Source organism: Nycticebus coucang, chromosome 19, assembly GCF_027406575.1.
Source record: "Nycticebus coucang isolate mNycCou1 chromosome 19, mNycCou1.pri, whole genome shotgun sequence".
NCBI classification, from domain to species: Eukaryota; Metazoa; Chordata; class Mammalia; order Primates; family Lorisidae; genus Nycticebus; species Nycticebus coucang.
The window spans coordinates 1,346,629-1,370,091 of NC_069798.1; the positions used below are offsets into that span (position 1 = coordinate 1,346,629).

General features: G+C 50.6%; 1 protein-coding gene across 8 annotated transcripts in view; it reads left to right on the plus strand.

Moving 5' to 3' along the window:
• Positions 1-23,463, plus strand: part of LDLRAD4 (low density lipoprotein receptor class A domain containing 4) — a 374,896-nt gene that overhangs the window by 193,548 nt on the left and 157,885 nt on the right. For 7 of the 8 annotated variants that reach the window (XM_053571189.1, XM_053571181.1, XM_053571182.1 and 4 more), the window contains one exon: positions 6,991-7,131. Coding sequence is in view for 1 of the 8 variants with exons in the window: in XM_053571180.1 (XP_053427155.1) it covers positions 6,991-7,131 (141 nt within the window). In the remaining 7 variants the exon portion in view is untranslated. Of the gene's footprint in view, positions 1-6,990; positions 7,132-20,417; positions 20,504-23,463 lie in introns of those variants that run through there. The other variant, XM_053571190.1, reaches the window with a different exon arrangement.

The following is a 23,463-nucleotide window of genomic DNA, read 5'->3' on the forward strand; positions in this document are numbered from 1 at the left end:
TCTTCCTCAGTGGCTTTTACAAATGGTTCTCACTAACTTCCTTTCAGCAGGTTTTGAGTGAGAAGCTAATATCGCCTCACATGTTATATACAGAAAGCCACAGAAACAAATGCATTCATTGACTGGTTTTGAACACAGAAAAGAAACACTGTTTTCTGCCATTTCAAGCTGTAAAGGACTTTTACTTACTTTTAAAATGCCTGATGGTGTTTTGATGGAAAGCCGGGTCATTTTTCCAGGCTGCTCTAAAGGGTAATTGTGGGACTGGACTTCTAATGCCTGGGAGTGCCTCATACACTTTTACTTACAGTTTTCATAGAATTTGAGATACATTGAAGTCCTTTTTTCAGCACTGCAATGAGAGTGATAAACCATATCATGAAGTAGATTGAGTTTTTAAAAAACTTTCATTACTCTCTGATGGGGGCTTGTCTGAGGCGATCTTATTACATGGAACTTTTATCACGTCACATCCGTCTTTCTGAAGGACAGCATGGGCTCAGCAGCAACGCTTAACATAGGACTTTCATTAAATGCTTGTAGGGTAACCTATTCATTACATGGAATATAAACCTTCAAATTAAGTTCTCCTTTGTTCTAAATTTATGAGCAGGAATGTTGGCCCATGTTTGAGTGAGGTCAGAGCATCATCAGTGAGGCTGGCGGTGGAGCCTGCAGGTGGCTGTTCGGGGACGTCTGAGCAGCTTCTGTCCAAATCCTCTTCTGGTTTCCAGAGACATGGGTGTGGGTAACGTGCTGGGTGTGAAATGTTCGTAGGTCATTCAGCACATGCGCCTTGCCCTGGAAATGTCGTGGGAGAGTGTGGACCCACGGAGTTCATGTGTTGTCAAACGCTAAACTTCAAGAATAGCCCTCACAGTAAGCTTCTCCCTTCTGAAGATTCTCTAAGGTTTATCTTCATTATTAGCTTGGATGCTGGTTTTTGGCTTCCTTTATATAATAGAAACCACTCCAATGTTGCAACCTCTGTGAGTCTGATCTAGGACATATTAATCACATGGAATGTCCTTTCCCCCTTTTGATAATATTGGTATCCAAGATAATCTCCACTTGGTAGAACTTAAATAAAAAGAGAAACAGATTGTCTTAAGGTTCAGAAGCAGGAGAAAGTCTGATGAGTTGGAAGGCCTGCCACGACACCCCAGTGAGGGTGACAGGTGCTTCCCCTGGTCTCTGTGTAGCTGTGCCACGACACCCCAGCGAGGGGAACAGGTGCTGCCCCTGGTCTCCGTGTGGCTGTGCCACCACACCCCGGCAAGGGGGACAGGTGCTGGCCCTGGTCTCCATGTGGCTGTGCCATGACACCCCAGCGAGGGGAACAGGTGCTGCCCCTCGTCTCCGTGTGGCTGTGCCACGACACCCCAGCAAGGGGGACAGGTGCTGGCCCTGGTCTCCATGTGGCTGTGCCACGACACCCCAGCGAGAGGGACAGGTGCTGGCCCTGGTCTCCGTGTGGCTGTGCCACGACACCCCAGCGAGGGTGACAGGTGCTGCTCCTCGTCTCCGTGTGGCTGTGCCACGACACCCCAGCGAGGGGGACAGGTGCTGGCCCTGGTCTCCGTGTGGCTGTGCCACGACACCCCAGCGAGGGTGACAGGTGCTGCCCCTCGTCTCCGTGTGGCTGTGCCACGACACCCCAGCGAGGGGGACAGGTGCTGGCCCTGGTCTCCGTGTGGCTGTGCCACGACACCCTAGCGAGGGGGACAGGTGCTGGCCCTGGTCTCCGTGTGGCTGTGCCACGACACCCCAGTGAGGGTGACAGGTGCTGCCTCTGGTCTCCGTGTGGCTGTGCCACCACACCCCAGCGAGAGGGACAGGTGCTGGCCCTGGTCTCCGTGTGGCTGTGCTACCGCACCCCAGCGAGGGGGACAGGTGCTGGCCCTGGTCTCTGTGTGGCTGTGGCAGCTGCTGTTTGGAATTCCGGGTAGTGACCGGGTCCTTGGCTCTCCCCAGTATGTTTTCTCCTCCTTTCCCCTACATTTCTTGGTTTGTGGTTTTTTGTCCTTTACTCATTGTTTTCCATCTTGATTACATTTTACATTTACTGCAGGGAAACTTAACATTTTGTTGGAGACCGTCTACACACATACATCGACATCAGAAGAAATATTGTCTCTACTTTAGGAAATGTAAACTTACATTGATTATGGCAACATTATTTACACTAATTTTATAAACCACTTAATTCTTTACTTACGACTTGGCTAATGGTGAAGTCTGACTTCTTTGTTACTCACAACATGAGAACTTTGGAAAGGTCTCTGTAACTGAGAGTGAGTTCTAGACCCCATGGCAGACGTAAGGAGCAGGAGGCACTCCCCATTCGCAGGTTGTGAGTGAAAGAAGTGTGAACTCCATGAGTCAGTGTTGCTGTATGAATTTTAACAGGAATAACTAATGTAGATGACTTTGCCAGTTCACAAAAAAGGCTGATTTTACAGCTGAGATGTCATGCTGTATATAGGTCCTTGTTTTGTGAGTGAGATTGTATCTGTGAAAACTAAGGCTTTAAAAGAGTGTAGGAAAAATTGAGAACAATTGCCTTTTAACTAACAGAATGTAGACTCTACTAGTGGATTGAATTTAGTCTCTGCAAGACTGATTTGTTTTCCTGGAAATAATATTAAGCATTTATCTTTGAATCCCATCCGGGTTTAGGTTTAGAATATTCAAATTGTTAAACGCTGCTAGCTTTCTCTGTGTGTATAAGTTTGGAATTCACAGAAGATCCTAGGTTATTGTGTTTCTTTCATGGTTTCAGGACTCTTAAAATTCCTGGTTTTTTCAAAGGTAACAAACTATTAGGCAATTCTCTTCCTTTTAATTGTTCTAACTTTCTGCTCTCTCATACGGAATAGCCCCACAGTGGGTTGATACCAGTTTGTGCATAATTAGAAAAACCTTCAGGACAAAATGGTTTCTTTTCTCAATTTGAAGGAAATCTGAGGTTTTATGTCCATTACAGAGAATCTGTCTTCCAACTTTGGGCGCATCGAGATTCTCCTCGGGACTGTCCCCCCCCTGGAGATGAGGGATCAGGCCAGCTTGTCTGTCAGTCCCTCAGCATTAAAATTTTGTGGATCTAGGATAACTCCAAGACAACAACAAACCCATCAGAAGCTTTATGCAGAAATGTAGAGAAGCTAAAGAGGAGCCACATTCAGAGAGAATTTTATTATTACTCTATGTATAGTGATTCTAAAAATCTATTGTTGATTCTGGCAGTTTTTTCATAAGAAATCAAATAGGGAATTATGGCAAAAGGAATGTTGTTTTCCCGAAGTTCCTACTATTTTTTTTTTCCAAGAAAAGGAATTATTTAAGTATTAGAAGTGGTTTTAATAAACCGGTAGCTCCTGCAGGAAACACTGGCTCCCTTCTAGTGTGTGCGTCTGAGCTCACTGTGAACTGTGATGAGATGTTTCTAATGTTTGAAAACCCTCCATTCCCCCAGCTTCTGGCTTGGCAGAAATACTCAACAAGTTCTGTAAAGAATGGACAACATATTATAAGAAAACCTATTTTTGAAATTCTGTTTTCTTTCTCTGACTTGATTTCTACTCCATTGAGGGCCTTCTCTGGTGGTGCCAGTGTGTCCAAATGCAGTTTAGGCCTCAAAACTACCTTGGCTCCAAAGTTTCTGGAATAGCCTGTTGACAGAACATAGCTGAAAGTGATTGGGACCTGTAGCCAGAAATTATCCAAATACCTGCCTGTTTTAAGAGATTATTTTTTAGTTTTCTTTTTCATAAATGAGCAAATTCCAACTTAACATTCCTATAAAATACTAACTAAAGAGGGGGTTTTGGCCCAGCACGGTGACTCACGCCTGTAATCTCAGCACTCTGGGAGGCCGAGGCTGGTGGATCTCCCAAGTTCATGGGTTCAAGAACAACCTGAGCAAGAGCGAGACCCCATCTCTAAAAATAGCTGGGCATTACAGTGGGCACCTGTAGTCCCAGCTAGTTGGGAGGCTGAGGCAAGAGAATCACTTGAGCCCAAGAGTTTGAGGTTGCTGTGAGCTCTGATGCCATGACACGCTACCAAGCTCGGCAAAGTGAGACTCTGTCTGAAAAACAAAATAAAATAACGAGGGAGTTTACTGTAAGTGAGTCATGTCTTTCTCAGTGGGCAGTGATTCTATATCTCAGTGGCCCATCAAAAACCTGGGGGATGTCGGAAACTCTCGCTGTTCAGGTGACCTTAGGCTAACAAGAGCAGGGGCCCTGGCTGGAATCCCAGCATCGGGAGTGCTGAAAAATGCCCCGGGAAGTCAAATGTGAAAACCTTTCATGGAGGGTTATGAATGTATTTGAAATATCACAGTAACCTCGTCCTTAGAAGATCTGACTGCATCAAATTTTTGGCTGAAATAGTATAGTGGACAGAGCCTTACAGGGTGAGTTGGAAGCCTGCCTCTGTTAACACCAATTTTACTAATCTGGACAGATCTTTTACTTTGGGTGAGTCTGTATTTTCATTCTAGCTTTAGAATTCATCTTTGATATTAATGACATGATGACAATTTTCTGGTATTTTCTGTATCACATCGAGCCAGTCAATTGAACTTCTCGATCCAGCATTCTGATTCAAGTGTCCGTGTGATGGCAAGAACTTTAGTCTGATGTGGGGCTAATGACTCACTGTTGGGAAGGTTTAGATTTTATGCATTTGTGCATTTGATGTTGATAATTTCCATTATCTAAGAAGTAAATGCTCTCTAGGCAATCAGCAGCACAAGCCTCACTTGGTGTTTCTTGAGTGAGGTTACGTCTTCACAAGTGATTTTGAGGATGTTGTTATGCGTGTGGGTATGATCATTGCACGGAGGCGTGAAAGCAGAATTGGGGCCTGGGGCAGCATGGTGGGGATGGGGCGAACTAGATGACAGCGGGAACCGTAACATCTGCCCTGATTATTTCACAGCGTTCTCCTGAGGCTCCAAGTAATTGTTCATTCACTCCACAAATATGTGATTACTGAGTGCCTGTCATAGGTTGGGCCAGGCTATAGATCTGGAGGAAGTAAGGAAGGAAAACACGTGGGCTATGTGGGTGTCGGTACATTAGCCCTGCTCATGAGGCAGAAGCCCCTGCTGAAAGCTCCCTGAGGAGGGCTGGCCGCCACCCATGTTCCCAGTCTCCATGCCCAGCACAGAAGGTAGAAGGGGCTGCAGGAGCAAGTTAAAACCGGTAAGGTGTGGCTGTGGTTCCATTTGCTTTCTGGTCTAAACTCCGCCTGTATTTGAAGGTGGTGGTCTCACCTCAGACCCTTGCAGACCACAGCAAGGGCTGATTGCTCAGGCTGGATTCAGTTGAGTCAGTGCTCCCTTTGGTGGCAACCAGGCGGGAGCAGCTATGTTTGCTCAATGTCCTTTTTATGTTTGTCCTTCATCTAAAGCCCAATATTTCTTTTGGAAGGAAGATAAATTTTTTCCCTTGACATCCCTCTTTTCCATTAAGTAAAAAAAAAAAAAAAAAAAAGTCACTTCATAAATGTGATTTCAGACAGCTGGATTTTAATCTTTCCACCCTACAGGGTAGGCAGTGTGCTCCAGCAGCGCCCCCAGCACGCAGCCACCTGCCCGCGCCCCGCTCTCCCAGGGCAGCGCCAGCACGTGGGCGGCTTGGCTGTGCTCGCTTGTTATTCTAAACTGGGTCAGCCGCTTGCTGCTTTCCTTTTCTGTAGTCTTTTAGGAGAATGTGAACAAATGGAGGATTATAATACCCTTTTCATATGGGTTCGCAAAGATACTTTGAGAACTTAACTTCTGTCTCTTTACAACAGGTAAGGGGCTATTCCCTGTGTGGGCTGCAGCCAGCCCATCGGAGGCACAGGCTGGTTGGGGCAGGCCCACGCCCAGTCCTGGGTAGCTGGAAGGGGCCACTGTGCGAGGCCCAGTCTTTTGTTTGAATCATGGAATATTAGATTTGAAAGGACTGTGGACTTGATCCAGGCCTCCTGCCCTCATTTCAGACAGACAAAATTGAGGCCTGAAAATACAAAGCAGCCTTGCTGGTCAGTGGCAGTGGGGACACAGACTCCTCCTGAGCCTCTTTTCTGTCAGTTCCCTCCCGTGGGGGCCCCCTGTGAATCCTGCCAGCATCTGCGGGTGCTTCTGGGGAAATGCTCATAGTCATGATGCAAAATGATGGTCATCATAAGGTCAAGTGTGTGTGATTATGTAATTTCATTAATTGTTAAAGTTGATACTAATGTGTTTGCAAATTTATTTTAAATTCCTGTAGAAGTGAATTTCGTGTTCAAATACTGATTTGTCCAGATTTCAAGGATCTCGTGTTCAGTGTGGCCTACAGGGATTTGGGTCTGGGCTCTGTCCTATTTTTATAACTCACCAACATGGTCCTTTAGCAGAGAGCTAAATATTTTACATATTTTAAATTTTAAAATCAATGTCATCCCTGCCTGGTAGGAAGCCTGGCTTTTTTCAGGCATACGATGAATGAACAGCAGAGAGGTTAAATATTTTGCCCAGAGATTTACCGTGAGACAGTGGCAAGTTGGAAATGAAATGTCTGGGCCCCTTGTTGCCAAGTAGGACCCCCTGCCACTGCAGGCTGTCCAGGATGTCCAGGTCCCCAGGCCTGGGTGCAGAGCTGCCCAGGGTGCCTTTGAGCAGAGTAGTCAAGCCCTACAGCCCTGACTTCGCAGCGCCAGTGGTGGGAAGAAAACATGCGAGTTACTCATGCGTGTGCAGCGTCATGGGGCTCACTGCAGGCCTCGGGGCGCCTCTGCCCTGCACAGGAGGGCACTACCCTGTGCATCTTAGAGAAGGAAGGTCCTTGCCCAGGTGGCCCTTCGCTGACTTTAGTGTCCTGGGCTCTCCAGGTAATCTGAGTTCACAAACCATCACAGCATGCAAATGGGGGAAAGAAAAGCAAACGTCAGGGGTGACTCAGCACCAGACTGGCATTGACTGCTTCGTGCTTTATATTGTGCTTTTTTCAGAGTGCAAATTCACCTGTACCAGCGGTAAATGCTTGTATCTTGGCTCGCTGGTCTGTAACCAACAGAATGACTGTGGAGACAACAGTGATGAAGAGAACTGTCTCCTGGTGACTGAGCACCCTCCTCCCGGCATCTTCAACTGTAAGTCCCTCCTTGCCCCCGGGCGGCACCTGTCTGGCATGGTTTTGAGATGGGCAGGAGGTGGGGTCATGGGGAACAGGAAGGATGTTGTTTTCTGGTTAAGGAAGGAAATTTGAATGTTTTCTCCTTTCAGGATAGAGGGATGGTGTGTCTGAAAGTGGGAGTTCATGCTGTCCTCCAGGAGGGTCAGTTGTGCTGTGTTTTGAAATAGGCTGAGAAGCCTGGACAGGATTCCACAAAATCTTGTATTGGTTTAGTATTCTTCACACCGCTTCTGTCACTTCAGATGTGATTTCAAATAAGCAAAGATGTGTGGTGGGTTCATTGTCGATCATACAATTAACACGAGAAAGAAAGATGGAGTTGGGACTTTCAAAGGCTCGGATCCTTTGTTTTTCTGCCTGATACCAAGGTGGAAAACAACTGCAGTGAGGGTTGACAATGTGTGAGGGTGCACTGCAGAGGCTGAGAGTGTTTATTGAATTCGAAAAAGGGGAATCAGCTTGAAGTCATTGAGTTTTGATGATTCATGCTTTTTTCTGACAAGGAAGGAGAAAGAAGGTGGCTTTAAAGCCCTGCTGACCCTCTGGGAGGACGGAGCTGTGCTGTTTTCTGTGTTCCCTGGGCCGCGTCAGCTGAGGGTGACTTTCCCAGACACACACTTGAGAAAAAGGTGCAGCATCCTCAGCGCTCCCATTGAGCTCCTGCCGGGATATGCTCAGCTCCTCCCCCTCGTTTTACTGACGTTATTTTAAGGAGTTGCGTGTGCTACAGATTTTAAAACTTTTGTCAATGCTGCGAATGTGAAAATGCAAGTGGTGCTTGAGAAGAAACCATTTTCTCTCTTCTGCCGTGTTTGAATGCTGGGGGTACAGTCGTGTCTGCTGCAGGTGCGCCCCACCCAGACATGGCTGTGTTCTGGGGAGTTTTCAGTCTTCTGACTGTGCTTAAGCCAAGAGTCTAACAATATGCGTTTTCTGCAAGTTTTCCTGTCGTGTCCATGTGCATCTCTTTAGGCTGAGTGTTCCTCGAATCCCATCCCTGCACTTTCTGGCAGCTCTCAGGTCCTCGAGTGTTAGGGGCAGGCATGTGCATTCCTGGCACTTGGTCCAAGTTTTGCTCAGGTTGTGTTTTGCGCCGTCACTTTTGGTCATGCAGTGCGTCCTCTTGGTGAGTCCTGTGGCCCACCAGCTCTGGGTCTCTCCAGGTCCTGGACGGCCTGTGTTCACTGTGCATGTTCCACCAAGAGCTGAGGGACGGGACGGGGGTGGGGGCCACAGGGTGTGCCGGGGGCTGGGCCTGGGGCACCTCTCAGAGACCAACTAGCAGCCGCCAGAGGGCCTGTGGCTCATGGGACCCCACCTGTCTGCCCTTCCGGGGGATAGGGATGGTGAGGGCTCACTGCAAACAGTAAAATGGCTGTGTGTGGATGTGCTGTGCTTCTACCCAGCCAGACTACCGGGCCTGGGTCCTGGGTGAGTTATGTTCCTTGTGCGCCTCGGTACCCTCAGCTGCACACCACACAGGGCACAGAGCACCCGGAGCAGGGACTTATGAGCACTGAGCACTCGGCGTAGGCAGCTGACTCATGCTGGGGCCTTCAGAGAAGTGCAGCGTAAAGGCACTTTGTACTTGGTCTGATCCAGACTAAGGAGCCACACACAGGGATCTGTGCAGTGTCCTGGCTGTGCAGGGCCTTCTCTGGGTCTGAGGGCTGTGCGTGGAAGGCAGGCAGATGGCCTCTTGTCCCAGCCCCAGCTCCCCACAGACCGGCCCTGTGTCTCGGGGGCTTCTTCCACTTTTTTGGTACCTCCCCCAGCTGCTCTTGTTGTCAGCCCTCTTCCCTTCCATGCTGGTCCCTTCCTCTCCTCCCTTGCTCTGTATCTTGTGTTCTGCCCTGATTTATTTATCATTATTGTTATTATTTTTTGAGACAGAGTTTCATTATGTTGCCCTCACAACGCCCAGCTATTTTTTGTTGCACTTGTTGTTGTTTAGCAGGCCCAGGCCGGGTTTGAGCCTGCCTGTCTCAGTGTATGTGACTGGCACCCTAAACCACTGACCTACAGGCACTGAGCCTCTGCCCTGATTTTTAAGACCTATTTCCAGACATCTTTTCCACTAATTTAAAGAAAATGTGAGTGTTTTAATTCTGCTTAGAAGCCAGGGGAGGCAGCTACCACATGAGTGGCTTACCTGTGCCCTGACAGAGGTGTCCGAAGGTCCTGTGGGCAGCTTCTTGGCTTATATACATCCAGGCGTCGCTGGAACCTGGATCTTCTCAGCCAGCGTGGGAGGTCACTTATGAGGTGCTGCCTTGGAGACTGGAGAGCCTGGGACAGGAGGAGAAAGGGCAAGGCTGTGGCTGTGGCTTCAGACTGACCTGGGCGCGAGGTCAGTTTAGGGAAGTGACTAGTGTATGAAATGAGTGTGATTCCTACCTTTTGAGACTTTAAGCGAAGTAATGCCCACGGGAAGCAGAGCCCACAGCACTGTGTTGTGGTGGCTGTCGTGTTCTCTCCTGAAATAAGGCTGCTCTTCCCTCCACCCTGAAGAAGCAAAGTACACAGAATTCTTGCCGACAACATGCTACACTGCAGAAGAACAAAGAACACCTCATTCTAGCTCCTGCTTGAGAACGGGATGGGCTATTTCATACTTGGTTCCCACCTGGAGGATGTAAGCAATATCTGAATCTGCGTGCACGCAGGTTGAACCAGGATGGAATCCTCGGAGTTAGCAGATGAGAAATCATCTGGGAATCAGCTTTCTGTCCACACCATTGGCTTTGGGTGTTTGCCGCGCCTGTACTGGCTTGGCCATCTCTTCTTCTCATTCAGTATTTGCTGAAGTTTAGCAAGAATTCAGCAAGAAAATGTTACTGTTACTTGCAAGGTCAGCAACACTAAAGATAATAGCAGCCTTTTCAGTAGCTCTGAGTAGCTTTTCCCTTCAGAAAATGTTTTTGGGGCTCGGCACCTGTAGCTCAAGAGGCTAAGGCACCAGCCACATACACCTGAGCTGGCGGGTCCAAATCCAACCTGGGCCTGCCAAACAATGACAACTACAACCAAAAAAATAGCCGGGCGTTGTGGCGGGCGCCTGTAGTCCCAGCTACTTGGGAGGCTGAGGCAAGAGAATTGCTTAAACCCAGGAGTTGGAGGTTGCTGTGAGCTGTGATGCTACGGCACTCTACCCAGGTGACAGCTTGGGACTGTCTCAAAAAAGAAAGAAAGAAAGAAAATGTTTTGGGGAGCTTGATTGGGGCACATTTGGTTTTACCTGCCTCTCGACTCTGCTAACCAGGGTCAATTTATCCATCGCCTACGGCTGGTATATATATATATTTTTTTATTAAAATGCTATGATGCCATAGCATTCTTTTTTTTTTTTTTGTAGAGACAGAGTCTCACTGTACTGCCCTCGGGTAGAGTGCCGTGGCGTCACATGGCTCACAGCAACCTCCAACTCCTGGGCTTAAGCGATTCTCTTGCCTCAGCCTCCGGAACGGCTGGTATATTTTGCTGGGAGACTCTAAGGTCTTTACTTGGAGGTGGGGGTGGGGCTGGGGTCAGTTGTCTCACCAGGAAAGGGTGTGGCTGGCTGTGGCTTTCTATGGAAGAAGGAATAAATGGCCTAAGTTGCCAGCCTTTGTCACATCTTTTCTCCACCTGCTGTATCAAAATGTTCATTTACACAAATAAAATTATTATTTATACAAATAAGATAATTATCTAGAAAAATTAAATTATTTACTCAGAGCCTTGTTTGGTCATTGTAGCAGGCATTGATGGGGAATTTCCCCCTGATGTCCAGATGGGAAACTCTCTCTCACACACACACACATACACACACACGCGCGCGTGTACAAAGATGACTACAAATGATCACAGTGTGAGAGCTGAGTGCCGCCTGGGTTCCTGGCTCAGGGCTGTAGACAGAGGCATGTTGGCTGGACTAGTAGACATGGTGGCTTCCTGAGGAGGGATGCTTGATGGCACAGGGAGGGGGGGAGTGCCGGCGTAAGTGTGAGCCTGGGTTGAAGTGAAGGTGGCAATGTTCTGGAGCAGGAGGCTGGGGCGCAGGTGGCGTGAGATAGGGCTAGGAAAGTGGGTTGGATCAGACAGGGAGAGGCTGGCACATGAGGCTCCACCCTGCCCCGGCCTCTAAGGAGAGGGCACCTGCTGGTCACCTGTGCCTGCCCAGCTGGGCATGTCCTAGTGCACTGGGCTTTCTAAGCTCTTTTGGCCACATTTTTTTGGGGGACAGCAGACTTCCTTTGACTTCCTAGAAGCAATCGTTGAGTTGTCCATACAGTTTGGAAAAAGCCAAGCACTCTGAATGTCTTGGCAAGAACCAGCTTTCCTGACACCATCACTGCTAAGGAATTTGTGGCTCTGGACCTTCAGAGCAAGCCCAGAGCTGAAAAGGAGTCCACTGTTAGTGGAATGAGGGTTTGGTTTCTGCTTCAGTGGAATTTCTGATTGAGAGAAGACCTGGTGGGGGCAGAGCAGCCCCCATCCCTACTAGAGGGGAAGCTGCTTCTTTCTCTGCAGGGAGCTTCATCAAACAGAACCTCCTAAGCCAATGAAATGGAGCTGATTAAGTCAGGACTTCAACTGCAGGACCTTTAGGAGGAACTTCCTCACCCCTAATAATGACCACATAAGATAAAGCCCAGCACGTTAGAACTTGAGCTGATTGTCCCCTCTCCCCAAACCAGCCCTGTCTACCTGTGTCATTCTTTCCTTGCAGGGACTGCCCCCTCCTTGTCACCTGGGTGTCATCAGCTACTTGTAGGCACCAGGCTAAAACCACCCTCCCCTTTACCTCAGACCAACAACTTCCTCCGCCCCAAGTATTTTGTTTACTGAAGACTTGGGGACCAGGCTCAGAACCAGGTAGAAACCCTGTCTTCACCAGGGCTCCCAGGTGCCAGGCCTTTCTGCCTCCCCCATAGTTGTTTCAGTAAACATTAATAGTAATTCTCTATATTAGAGAATATTTATCAACTGTTCCTTTAGAGTTCTCTACTTGTCTTATAAATGCGTGTTTTGGTTTGTTCTGTCTGCAGTTTGTTTGAACCAGGATATAAGGAAGCTGCTGGAGTCTGCTGGACTGACTTGCTCCTTAGCAATGTCCGACCTCAGCATCTCTGTCTGCTTGTCCCTGCGGTGCCTTCTGTCACACTCACTGTTTCTTCTCCCTTTTTTGCCTCATGCCTCCCCCTTCTCGCTTCTCTGTGGTCCTGGTGGCAGGGGGTGGGTGGCTTGTTCTGTAGGTTTCTGTGCTCTGGGTTTTGCTGGCTGCTTTCCCATGATGTCACCGAGTGTGCTCCCTGTCCCCTAGGCTCCTGCCTTTGTGGGGTAGACCCAGGTCTGGACAGGCTCAGGAGCTGTTTCCTAGGCACAGCCGTCTCTCATCGGGACTTCCCGTGCCTGGTGATGGTCTTGTGTGACATCATCTGTCATTAGGACTGCGGGACAGTCACAGCCTGCTCTGCCTTTCCCCCGCTGATTTGTCAGGATACTTCTGTAAAGAGCTGCCTCCCATCCACTATTTGGCCGACTGAGGTTTCCTCGTTGCTCTTCTGAGCTAACCCGTGAGATTTTCTTCGTGTGTTATTTGAACTGGTGAGTTAAAACATGTTGGATGCATATACTTAGCAATTTTAGGAGCCCCGTCTTGCTCCCTTTGGGTCTCATCCAGGAGTTAGGCATTGGTAGTGACCTGTTTTACTGCACACAGACTAAGCTCCCTGCCAGCAGGAACTGAGTACCCATGCGGCACCCCGATGCCCCGGCTGGATCTCCCTGTCCTTGCCTACCTGCCGCGGCTTCCTGTTCCCTGTGTCTGAGCTCTTCCCCGGCTCTCAGACCCACCCTAAGGCATCCAGGTAGCTCCTTCCACGGGGGTGTGGCAGGGCCCCCCAGCCCTGTGAACCCTGTCAGCCTTCCGATTGCACTCCCTCTGTCATCCCGTCCACCTATGCCCTGTGGCCTGCCCACCACAGCTTGCAGCCCCACCCATGTCCCTGTTCCTCTAAGCTGCTGCCCCTACTGTTTCCTCTGGGCTGCAGCTCCTCCCAGCTGCTGTTGCCAGGGCCGTCTGTTCAGTCACCAGAGCTGGTGGGCTCTTCCTCATTCCTTCTTTTTCCTGCAGCTGATGGAGGTGGTGGCCCCTTCTTGAGGGTCTGTCCCCTTGGATTGCCAGGTGTGCCAGGGCGGGGCTCTGGGGGGCTCAGCTGCTCCTTGTCGCTGGCTGCTCTGTGCTCCAGGGCCCTCCCTCTCCAGGCAATGTCCCTACTACCCATGTGCTGTCCCCGCCAGCCAGTGTATCCAGCTGCCAGTCAGACCTCCATCAGGTACTCTGAACTGTGGTACTCATCGCTGAGTCAGCCGCTCCTGGGGGACTGTCCGTCGTGGCGTGTTCTGATCACCCACCAGTTAGCTGGCCCTGCCCGCCCTTCCTGACCTTACCCTGAGACCAGAAGCTGTGGCTCCTGTCTGCAGCCCTGCAGCGCTTTGTGCCTCTCACGGCACTGTCTGTCCTGCCGACAGTCACATGTGTCCGTGTGCAGACCGCAGGAAGCTCCGTAAAGGGGGGCTGTGCTCACGTCTCTGCAAGCCCTCACACCCCCAAGAGAGCACTGACTTGACCCTTGAATATCACCAGTGTGGACTACATGGACCACTTGTGTGGCTTTTTGTTGCCTCTGCCACCCTGAGACAGCCAGATAGCCGCCCCTTCCTCCTCCTCAGTCTACTTGACGTGAAGGTGATGAAGACCGGCCCTCCCTGAGGACCTGCTTCCCCTGGACACTGAGCGTCTTCTCTTTCTTACTCGTGAAGGTGATGAAGACTGGCCCTCCCTGAGGACCTGCTTCCCCTGGACACTGAACGTCTTCTCTTTCTTACTCGTGAAGGTGATGAAGACTGGCCCTCCCTGAGGACCTGCTTCCCCTGGACACTGAGCGTCTTCTCTTTCTTACTCGTGAAGGTGATGAAGACTGGCCCTCCCTGAGGACCTGCTTCCCCTGGACAGTGAGCGTCTTCTCTTTCTTACTCGTGAAGGTGATGAAGACTGGCCCTCCCTGAGGACCTGCTTCCCCTGGACACTGAGCGTCTTCTCTTTCTTACTCGTGAAGGTGATGAAGACCGGCCCTCCCTGAGGACCTGCTTCCCCTGGACACTGAGCGTCTTCTCTTTCTTACTCGTGAAGGTGATGAAGACCGGCCCTCCCTGAGGACCTGCTTCCCCTGGACACTGAGCGTCTTCTCTTTCTTACTCGTGAAGGTGATGAAGACTGGCCCTCTCTGAGGACCTGCTTCCCCTGGACACTGAGTGTCCTTACTGCCCCTCTCCTCTAGCTTGCTTTGTTGTAAGGACATAGTATCTAACACATGTTACATACAAATGTGTGTTAATTGACTGTCTCTGTTCCCTGTACATCCAGCAAGAGGCATTTATATTTAAATTATGGGGGAGTAAAAATTATAGATTATGGAGGGGTCAGTGTCCCAGCCCCTGTGTTGTTCAAAGGTCAGCTGCACACAGTGGACACGCAAAAGTGTTTTTTGACGACCACACGTCCTCGCCCTCCGGTGAGTCATCCTGCTGGTCTCTGCTGTGGCCCTCACACCTCCCACACCTCCCAGCACTCAGCATAGGGGCCATTGCCCTGAAAATGTCCTTTGAGTATGGGGAGCAAACTTATGACCTTAGAGCACTCCAGTCTGACCAGGGAGTGAATGTGGCTTTTGTTCACATGGCCTTGTGCCTATTAGCTTAACTGGGGTCTGAGAAAACCCGCACAATCCTGGCAGCTGCATGACAGGACAAGAGGGGGGCCCTGGCTGTCCTTACAGCGTGTGTTTGGTTACTGCAAACTCCCGGGCCGACCAAGTGCCAGTGAGTGTACTCTGGGGGCAGCAGCGTGGTAGACTTTCACTGTGCTTTCCAGCTGTCTGGGACCTCCCAGCACCACAGCCTCTGAGAGATGCTGGCTGCTGGGGACTCAGGTGCTGTGTGTGGAAGGTGGCTCCCGTCAGGGCCAGAGGAAATGTGAGATGCTTTTTGCTGAGTCCTGAGGAAGTGTGTGAGTGTGTGTGCATACGTGTGTGAGGGGCGTATGTGAATGAGGAGTGTGCGCATGCGTGAGTGTGTGTCTGGGGTGTGTGGACGAGTATGTGTGTGTGACAAGTGTGTTGATGGTCTGTTCACACTTGTGTGTGTGTAAGCATTTCTGTGATGTGTGTCCTTGCAGTGTGCAGACGTTCGTGTGTGAGTCTGTGGTGTGTGTGCACACGTGTCTGTGTGGCATGTGACTGTGGGTGCGTGTGCCACGTGTCAGGCATGTGGTCTTGTGCCCGTGTCCCCACCTCACTCTCGTGCTGTGTGAGGCTCCCGGCCACGGCACAGAACGTCAGGTCCTGAGCTCCAGCCTGGGGCCCTGAGGCAAGTTGCTCAGCCTCTTCCTTCTTTGGTTTTCTCATTGACAAGCGGAGAACACGAGTGGTAGGAAGCAGCAGAGCCCTGCCTTACAGTAAACGGTGAGCATCGTTTATCTGAAGGTCTGTGGCTTTCTGGGAGTGGGAATGAGGTGGGAAGGGAGCTTCCTGTTGCTGAGTGCCAGCTGTGTGCGTGCACCCCAGCATGGTCTCGTGGGGACGTGGTGCTCAGGGAAGTCAGGCGACTTGCTCAGCACCACACGGCAGGCTGCTGCTGGGAGCCTGGGCTCTGGCTATGGTTTTCTCCTCTCTTTTTCCCTCCCTTTGTATTTTTCTAGTGAGATGGGGATTTCTTTATCCGTTCTTGAACTGTTTGCAGTGTTGGGGGGGTCAAACACACTCTGCTGTTCTAAGTGAAGGGCTATTCTGTGAGCATGATGATCTTTGTTTCATGCTGGATTTTAGATAGATCACAAAAAAATTAACTTGGGACTCCCGTGTCTCAGAGATCCTTGATTTTGTCAAGCTCCTCAGCATCCCCTTGTCAGGTGATGTCTGTCTGCAGGCTACTCCTGTGACCTGGGTGTCAGCGCCTCTGTCTCCCTTCCCCGTGGCGGTGGGGTGTGACAATAGCTGCCCTGGGGAGATGAGGGAACCTGGGCTCCAGCATGGGGGTGGTGGTGGCTCTGCTGTTCCTGCCATTGCCTTCCCCTGTACCTGCTGGGAGTGCAGGAGCCCCAGGGCCCTCATGTCTTTATGATTCCAACCTGAGCATAGTGGCCCCTCCAGACTTGTCCAGTGGTGTCTAAGGAGTGCTGGGGCGTTTGGCCCTCACAAGGTCAGCTGCTAGACTCTCTGGGGGTTGAGGGGACAAGAGGGGGTGGGGACAGGCTCTTTCAGTTTGTGGTGTCTCCAGATGTGGTGGGGGTGAGGGGCTTCTGAAGTTCCCACAGGTGTAATTGTAGCTGTCCTGGGCAAGGCCCGCGGTAGAGGCCCTATGCCATAGGACAGCTTGAGTTCTCATCACAGGGCTTTCCCACCTTTGTTTTCAACTTCACAGAAGGAATCCACAGCAGAACGATTATTGACTTGTGGGGAAATGATCCAAACTGTACTTCAGACAAGGTGGGAGGGGGGTGTGTGCGCCTGTCTCTAGGCACCTGGGAGCCTGCGGGTCCAGTGAGGCATCTCTGGTAGCAAGCTCCATGTGTGTGTGTGGGGAGGTGGGGTGGGGGGTGTGCACCAGGGCGGGACCTCGGGCCAGCCCCGCCCCTCACTGCCCCTGCTCCTGGCTGCCCTTGTTTCTTCAAGATGGTTTTCTGATCAATTAAAATCTTGTACGGTTTTAAATGGTAATTCTGCCTTTTCAAATAAACAAAGGCAAAAAACAAATGGGAGGGAACGTTTTAATAAACCTTAGGCACCGTTTCCTCCTGCTGTGACACTAAATTTACTCAGATAAAAACAACCTCTTAGATTTACATTTGATTCTGTTGCTGCTTTCATGTGTGTGGGGCTGTCCCACTTCACATGAAATTTATCCACTTCTTTAAATATTTAGTAGTCTAGCGTGGATGTTAATGAAAGTCTGGCGGTGCTATTTTGAGCATTGCAACAATGATAGTAATTTTCAGTGTCAGATTCCTGCTTCGCAAAGGGAAAGAGAGATGGGAGGAGGAGGAGGAGGGGAAAAATGGTTTCAGTTCTAATAGAGTTTGCCATCCGCTGGGCCGTGCCAGACAGATGGGTCATGAATACTGTCTAGACACTCTCTGCCTGAGTGAAGCCCTGGTCTCTAAGGACACGCAGCGAGACGCCAGCTTAAGTAGCTGAGGAGAGTTAGGGCCAGTGCTTCTGTAATCAGATAGAAATCTGTGTGGCCCTGCTTCCTGGGGGCAGGGGCTAGGAGATGAGGCCCGCTGCTACTGATCAATTTTGCTGCAAACTTGACAATTATTAGGCATTAAGGAGAGCGTGAAAGGACAGTCATAGTGTGATGACATGATTGGCTCAAAGCAGACTCCTGCTCAGAATACAGAATAGTGCAACTCAGGCGGGGCCTGGGAGGGCAGAGGGGAGCAGCGGAGGAAGGAGGACATAGTCCATGTTGTTAAATCACCCAGTGTTGTTAAAACAAGTGTTGGACCTCACAGCCGTGGGGGCACCTGTGGTCGTGATGCGTGTTGACGACCCAGTGCCGTGCTGGGTCCCAACTGTTCGTTTTCTAGGGCTCAGCCTCTGACTTGGAAGGTTTTAGAGACTCCCCAGCTTCCTTTCTCTTCTTGTAAATCTTTGAGAACTTTCCAAAGCTGGATCCTATCACATTCAGCTCTACTCCTGGTGTTGTAGGAAATTAGGTAAAAATCCCATCAGCACCCCGCTTGGCTGTGCGTCAGTACGCGGGTAATTACGAGGCTTGTTTTGCTAATTATTTTCTGGGTGCCAGGAATGGAGTGTACACAGCGGAAGTAGTGAGTTTCTCCTCACAGACACTCCCAGTCTGGTATGGCAGGGGTCGGGGAAGGGGACATTGCAGTCAGGATGAAATCTTGGGGTGAAGGTGGGAGCGCTGCCAAGGCGGGATGTGGTGGCAAGCTGCTTGTTAAACTGAGAGGTGATTCATGGCCACTAGTCATATATTTGCTTTTTTGTTTGTTTGTTTTTTGTTTTTATTTGAGACAGAGTCTCACTATGTTGCCCTTGGTAGAGTGCTGTGGCGTCTCAGTTCACAGCAACCTCAAACTCTTGGGCTTAAGCGATTCTCTTGCCTCAGCCTCCCAAGTAGCTGAGACTACAGGCACCTGCCACAAGGCCCGGCTATTTTTGTTGTTGTTGTTGTTGTTTAGCAGGCTAGGGCCAGGTTCAAATCTACCAACCCTGGTGCCTGCAGCTGGCGCCCTAACCACTGAGGTACAGGTGCCAAGCCCATATATTTGTTTTTAGAAAATTACTTAAAAGGATACGTGCAGTGAAGCTTGGAAGCGACCATCTTTGAGTAATTGCAACAGTAAGGCTGAGATTCAGGGCGGTGGAGTCATGTGTCACGTCACGCAGAGGGGGGGTGACTCCTGCGGGTTGTCCCTCTGAATGAACCATCTGGGCTGGTTACTTTCAGGCCTGTCACATGGAATGTGGCAAAAACCCAGCAACCTAAATTTGGCAGTAATCGTTTTTTCAGTCCTTCACCCATTCCAGTTATCTCCCTAGAGCTAACAGCAGAGGGAAGAGATGTTTTTTGCTTCTTCCTTCCCAGAAAGAAAAGGAAAGTCAAAGATAGAAGACACTTGAAGTCAGCAGTTGCAGCAGAGGGAAGAAAGGCCCCTGTGTTTCAGGCACTTATAGGGAAGTAGAGAGCGAGTTTGTCCTTATTCCAGTCCAGCTATTCTCAGACATGTCAGCCTGGCTGGCCAGAAGGTTCACCGCTCGTTTAGAAGGAGATCTTTCCCCCCTAAATCCCCTCCCTTCTGTCCCCATCGGGATCTTACACTGAGGGCATAAACTCTCTCACTCTTGGGATAACCTCACCTCTTTGAGAAAAGGTAACTACCCTGATGTGGGGACATACCTATTCCGGGAAGGGCGGTGGGCTGAAGTGTGTGCTGTGGGTGCCCGCTGTGGGCAGCCCCTAAAGCTGTCTGTTTATCCTTAGTGGGGGGAGGCACTGGGCACCTGTTACTTGTTTTGTTCTAAAAATTGGGAGCTAAAGGATTTGAGTGTACTTCTGACCCTTATCCTTAGATCTTGGGGGAGAGGCCAGGTGTGGTTCCTGGCCAGGCATAATGAGACCCCCGGGCTCGTGCCTGCTGGTTGCCTCTCTTGCAGTCAGATCTGAGGCTGGGGCCCAGTGGCTCTTGCCACCAGGGGGACGAGGTGGTGGGGCTCGCCCCACTTGGTGGACATCTGTGCCTGTGACCACACGATTTCCATAGGCTGACCACTCCTCAGAGAAACCTCTTCTTCCTTTTATGGATGGTTTGAAGATGTAGAATGTTGTCGGTTCCTGGTAGAGGAGGGTTGGTGTGAAACCAAAGTTCTAAATGCCAGTGTGTCCTTAGAAGACCGTGCCCTGTCTCACGGGAGCTGCAGAGTGCTGCATGGCCCGGGGCCTCAGCTGTGGGTGGCCACTGCCCCCTCCTGGTTTCCTGTCTGTTCCCATCATTGCTGACCACTCATTTTGTGTTGCAGTTAGCATCTCCCCCCTAAAAAAGGATTTCAGGAGTGATTAGTTTTCAGAAGTTGTTGAGAGAGAAATAATTTTTGAAGATATCATTTAGACAAGAGGCTGGAGAGTGTTCTAGAGAAAACATGTTTGGGGTCATTACTTGTGGGAAGTGATACCCTGAATAGTAGCAAAATATGCCTTCATTGGGTCTGTATTTCATGAAGTTGTTTTTCTGAATGTTGAACATTTGAGAGGCATGGGCTGGGCTGGGCATGTAGGGGCTTGGGCAAGGTGGGTGGGTGCGGGGGCTGGGTGAGCAAGTCTCTGAGAGGTTGGACCTCTCATGGAGAAGGGACTTGAGGGCAGGGACTGGAGTACAGGTAGATGTGCTTGCAGAGCTGAAGAGAGAGAGGACCTGCCTGCGTCTGGTGGAGCTTCCCTGGAAGGAGTGGTTGAAGCCTCTGCCTCCTGTCAGCCTGGGGACGGGAATTAGAAAATACTAATGCAGGAAGGAGCTATAGTTGTAACAGCAACATCTTGGTTGTATTTTGCAACTTTCCAAAGGGCTTTTTACACGCTTGAACTAATTTCTCAACAGTTCCACAAGGTCCAGTATTTACTAAGGGTGAAGTGCTCACCTGACTTAGCTCATTAATTGTCATGTGAGCTAGGTGGATGCACCTGCCCCTTGGATGTTGGCAGCAGGGAGTCTGGTCTCCCAGCCTGTTCAGGAGTGGGCCTGACCACAGCGAGGCCTCCACGTGAGTCCTGGGCTTGGGACGCCTGTTCCCAAGTGCATATGACCAGTGGGTGGAGGGTGCAGGGATGGGCCTCTTCCTGGGGCCCTGTGCCCTGGTCAGGGAGGGCAACACTGGGGTGTCTTTTTGTCATGTACAGAGAGGACAGTGGGGTTGGAGCAGGAGTCCTGTGTGAGGAGAGGCAGACTCCAGCTCCCTTGCCCCTTGAAGACGGTGCTGGCGGACTCTTGTTTTGCATGGCCTCTGCCGTGTGGGCATCTGTTTACTTACGTGCATTTGGACACCAGCAGGCTGGTGCTGTGTGTGAACTTGGGATGTGAGGGTCAGAAGGGCTTGACCCTGGGTAATGCTTTTCTTGGAGGCCCAGAGCTAAAGCTCATCTGTCTCGAGGTGGTGGTGGGTTTGTGCCTTCCTTGTGTCACAAGAATGAGTGGGTTAAAGTAAAGAACCAGCAGCCCCTGCCCTGTGGTGGCCTCTGTTCACTGGGGCCGGGGCCTGGATTCCTCAGGGTGCTGGCGAGGGAGGCCATTCTCATGTCTGCACTCACTTGTGACTCAGGGATTCTGATTCGGTGACTTGCCTTCTGCTACTTACTTTAATGAGATAAACATTGGTTGCAGTATTTAGCCAAGAGAGGTGTTTCTTTGTAAATAATGTGATTATTTTCAGGTTTTCCAGGGAGGTGTCTTCAGGGCAGAGTGTCTTCCTGCGCTGGCTGAGGAGAGAGCCTCCCGCGTGGCCCACTGTCCTCTGCAGGGTGTTGGGCTCCATCTGCATCGGTGCTGTCACCCCCTCTCAACACCTGGCAACCCTGTCCCTGGTATTGCTGTGTAATCTGTTCACCAGGGACAATAATGACGCAATGTGTGAATCCAGAGTCTGGCGCCTCGTAACACCTTGATAGAAATAGAAAGCTGTGATCGCAGTATTAAAATGTGCTAACAGGCTGCGGGAGCTAATGGGTGCCATGTAGTGCTGCAGATGCTCATCCCCTGGCGCTATGGGGGCAGGGTGCGCTGCACCGCTCACTCCCGCGTTCTGCTGTTCTTCAAAAGGCGCTGCCTGTCTGGGCTGTGATGAGGTTGCATTGAGTCCCTCTCAGCTGGCTGTCAGCAGCCTGCTCCATGTGCGGTAGAAGTGTTAGTGACGGTGGTGTTTGATAAAACAGATCAGGTTTTATCCTATTTGTGGTTAACAATGATGTAGATGGAGTTTCTGAGCTGTAGAAAGAGGTTCTAATTCTAAGTGTGCTGTAGAGATGGGTAAAAGAATTCCAATGTACCAAATTTAGAGGAAGATTCAAGGGTATTATATTAAATTATAAATAATGTGGACTGTTGAATTTATTTTTTTTTGTCAAGCAGAAGACCATTCATAATTCTTTTTATTTTTTAATTTTTTTATCATTTATTTTGTTGTTGGGGATTCATTGAGGGTGACTGTTGAATTTCCGACTTGCAGTTTTACCTTCACTCGCTCCCTGGCCACCCCCTCCTCATCTGCTTGCTCTCACTCTGCAGACGCCAGCTGGTGAAATGCACACCCACCAGGGCACACGGATAGGACTGTCGTGTGCTGCCCCAGGGTGGGCAGCATGTGCCTACACGGAGGGGCACCTGTCTCTGCAGAGAGGGTGGCAGGAGGATATTCCTGGCCTAGGTCAGCAGTTCACCCAGGCTGTGAGTCTGGGCAGCTGGCCCGAGGGAGGTGGGAAAGGGCCTGGTCCGGAAGGTGCTGGAGAGCCAGAGGCCTGTGTTCCTCTGACTGCTGCTGTTATGTCGGGTATTTCGTTACCCTTGGAGACCATGCTACCCTGAGCCCTGTGGCCACTTACATGTTCAGCCATTCATCAGGTCTCCCATACAGATGTGTGCCGACCCCCTCAGGAGCAGCAGGAGCTGGGCGTGGGGTCTGGCAGTGCTCAGAGGTGACATAGCTGGCTGGCACTAGTGGCTGTGTGCGCTGGAGCTGGGGTGGGGAGGAGTGGCGCTGCCTGGGAGGGAGCCGCAGAAGCTTGGCAGAGAACCACGGGTGCCCATGTGTGTCCTGGCACTGGGACTGAGCTTTTCTCCAGTGTCTGCATCCCCAGTGGGAACTTTGGAAGGAGGCCTGGGTCTCCAAGCCCTGTGAGGGCCCATGCAGATACTGGTGACCTGAAAAATACCTTACTGCCTCCAGGACAGGAAGTGAGAATTGCCTGCTCATGTCAACAAAACATGACAGCACCTCGGATAGTCAGATGCAGCTGTCTCACAAGGGCCTACGCATACTTTCTCCTGGGTTTGACGTGGTGTCTGTGAAGCCTTGACCTTCCAGAAATGGCCCCGGGCTGCGTGAGAAGAGGCCAAGCCTGTACTGGCACCTGACAGTGGACAAAGGGGTACGGGGCAGCTGGGCCTCATCTCATTGCCCAGGGCTGTCAGGGAGGACGTGTCCTCCCCACCGGCTCCTGACAGTGGACAGAGGGGCAGGGGGCAGCTGGGCCTCATCCCACTGCCCAGGGCTGTCGGGGAGGATGGTGTCCTCCCCACTCTTTCTGGAGGTCACTTGAGACACTGCTCACAGCAGGAGGAGGGGGAAGAGCTCGCCTGCACACCCTGAATACCCTGGGCAGGTGCCCTGGGGTGTGGCTGCCCACTGGCCCTTCGTCTCTGGCCAGTCCCAGACCCATGGCTCACATGCAATGGAGGTAATATTAGAACCAGGGCTGAGTGGCTGGTGAATTCCAGTTACAGATTAGTAAGATTATGAAGAAAGCAAACATTTTTAAAACAAGCCTCTTCATTAGTCTAGTTTGTACTCAGAGCCCCTGCTTCTGAAACAGGATTGCCCTGGTTTTCCTATGGCCTCCTGATAGCTGTCCTCTGGGGAGTACATGCCATCCCACACCTAGAAGCGGCGTATTCCTGCATAGCTCCCAGTCTGCTCAAGAGGAAATGAGCCCTGGGTTGGCAAGAATGCAT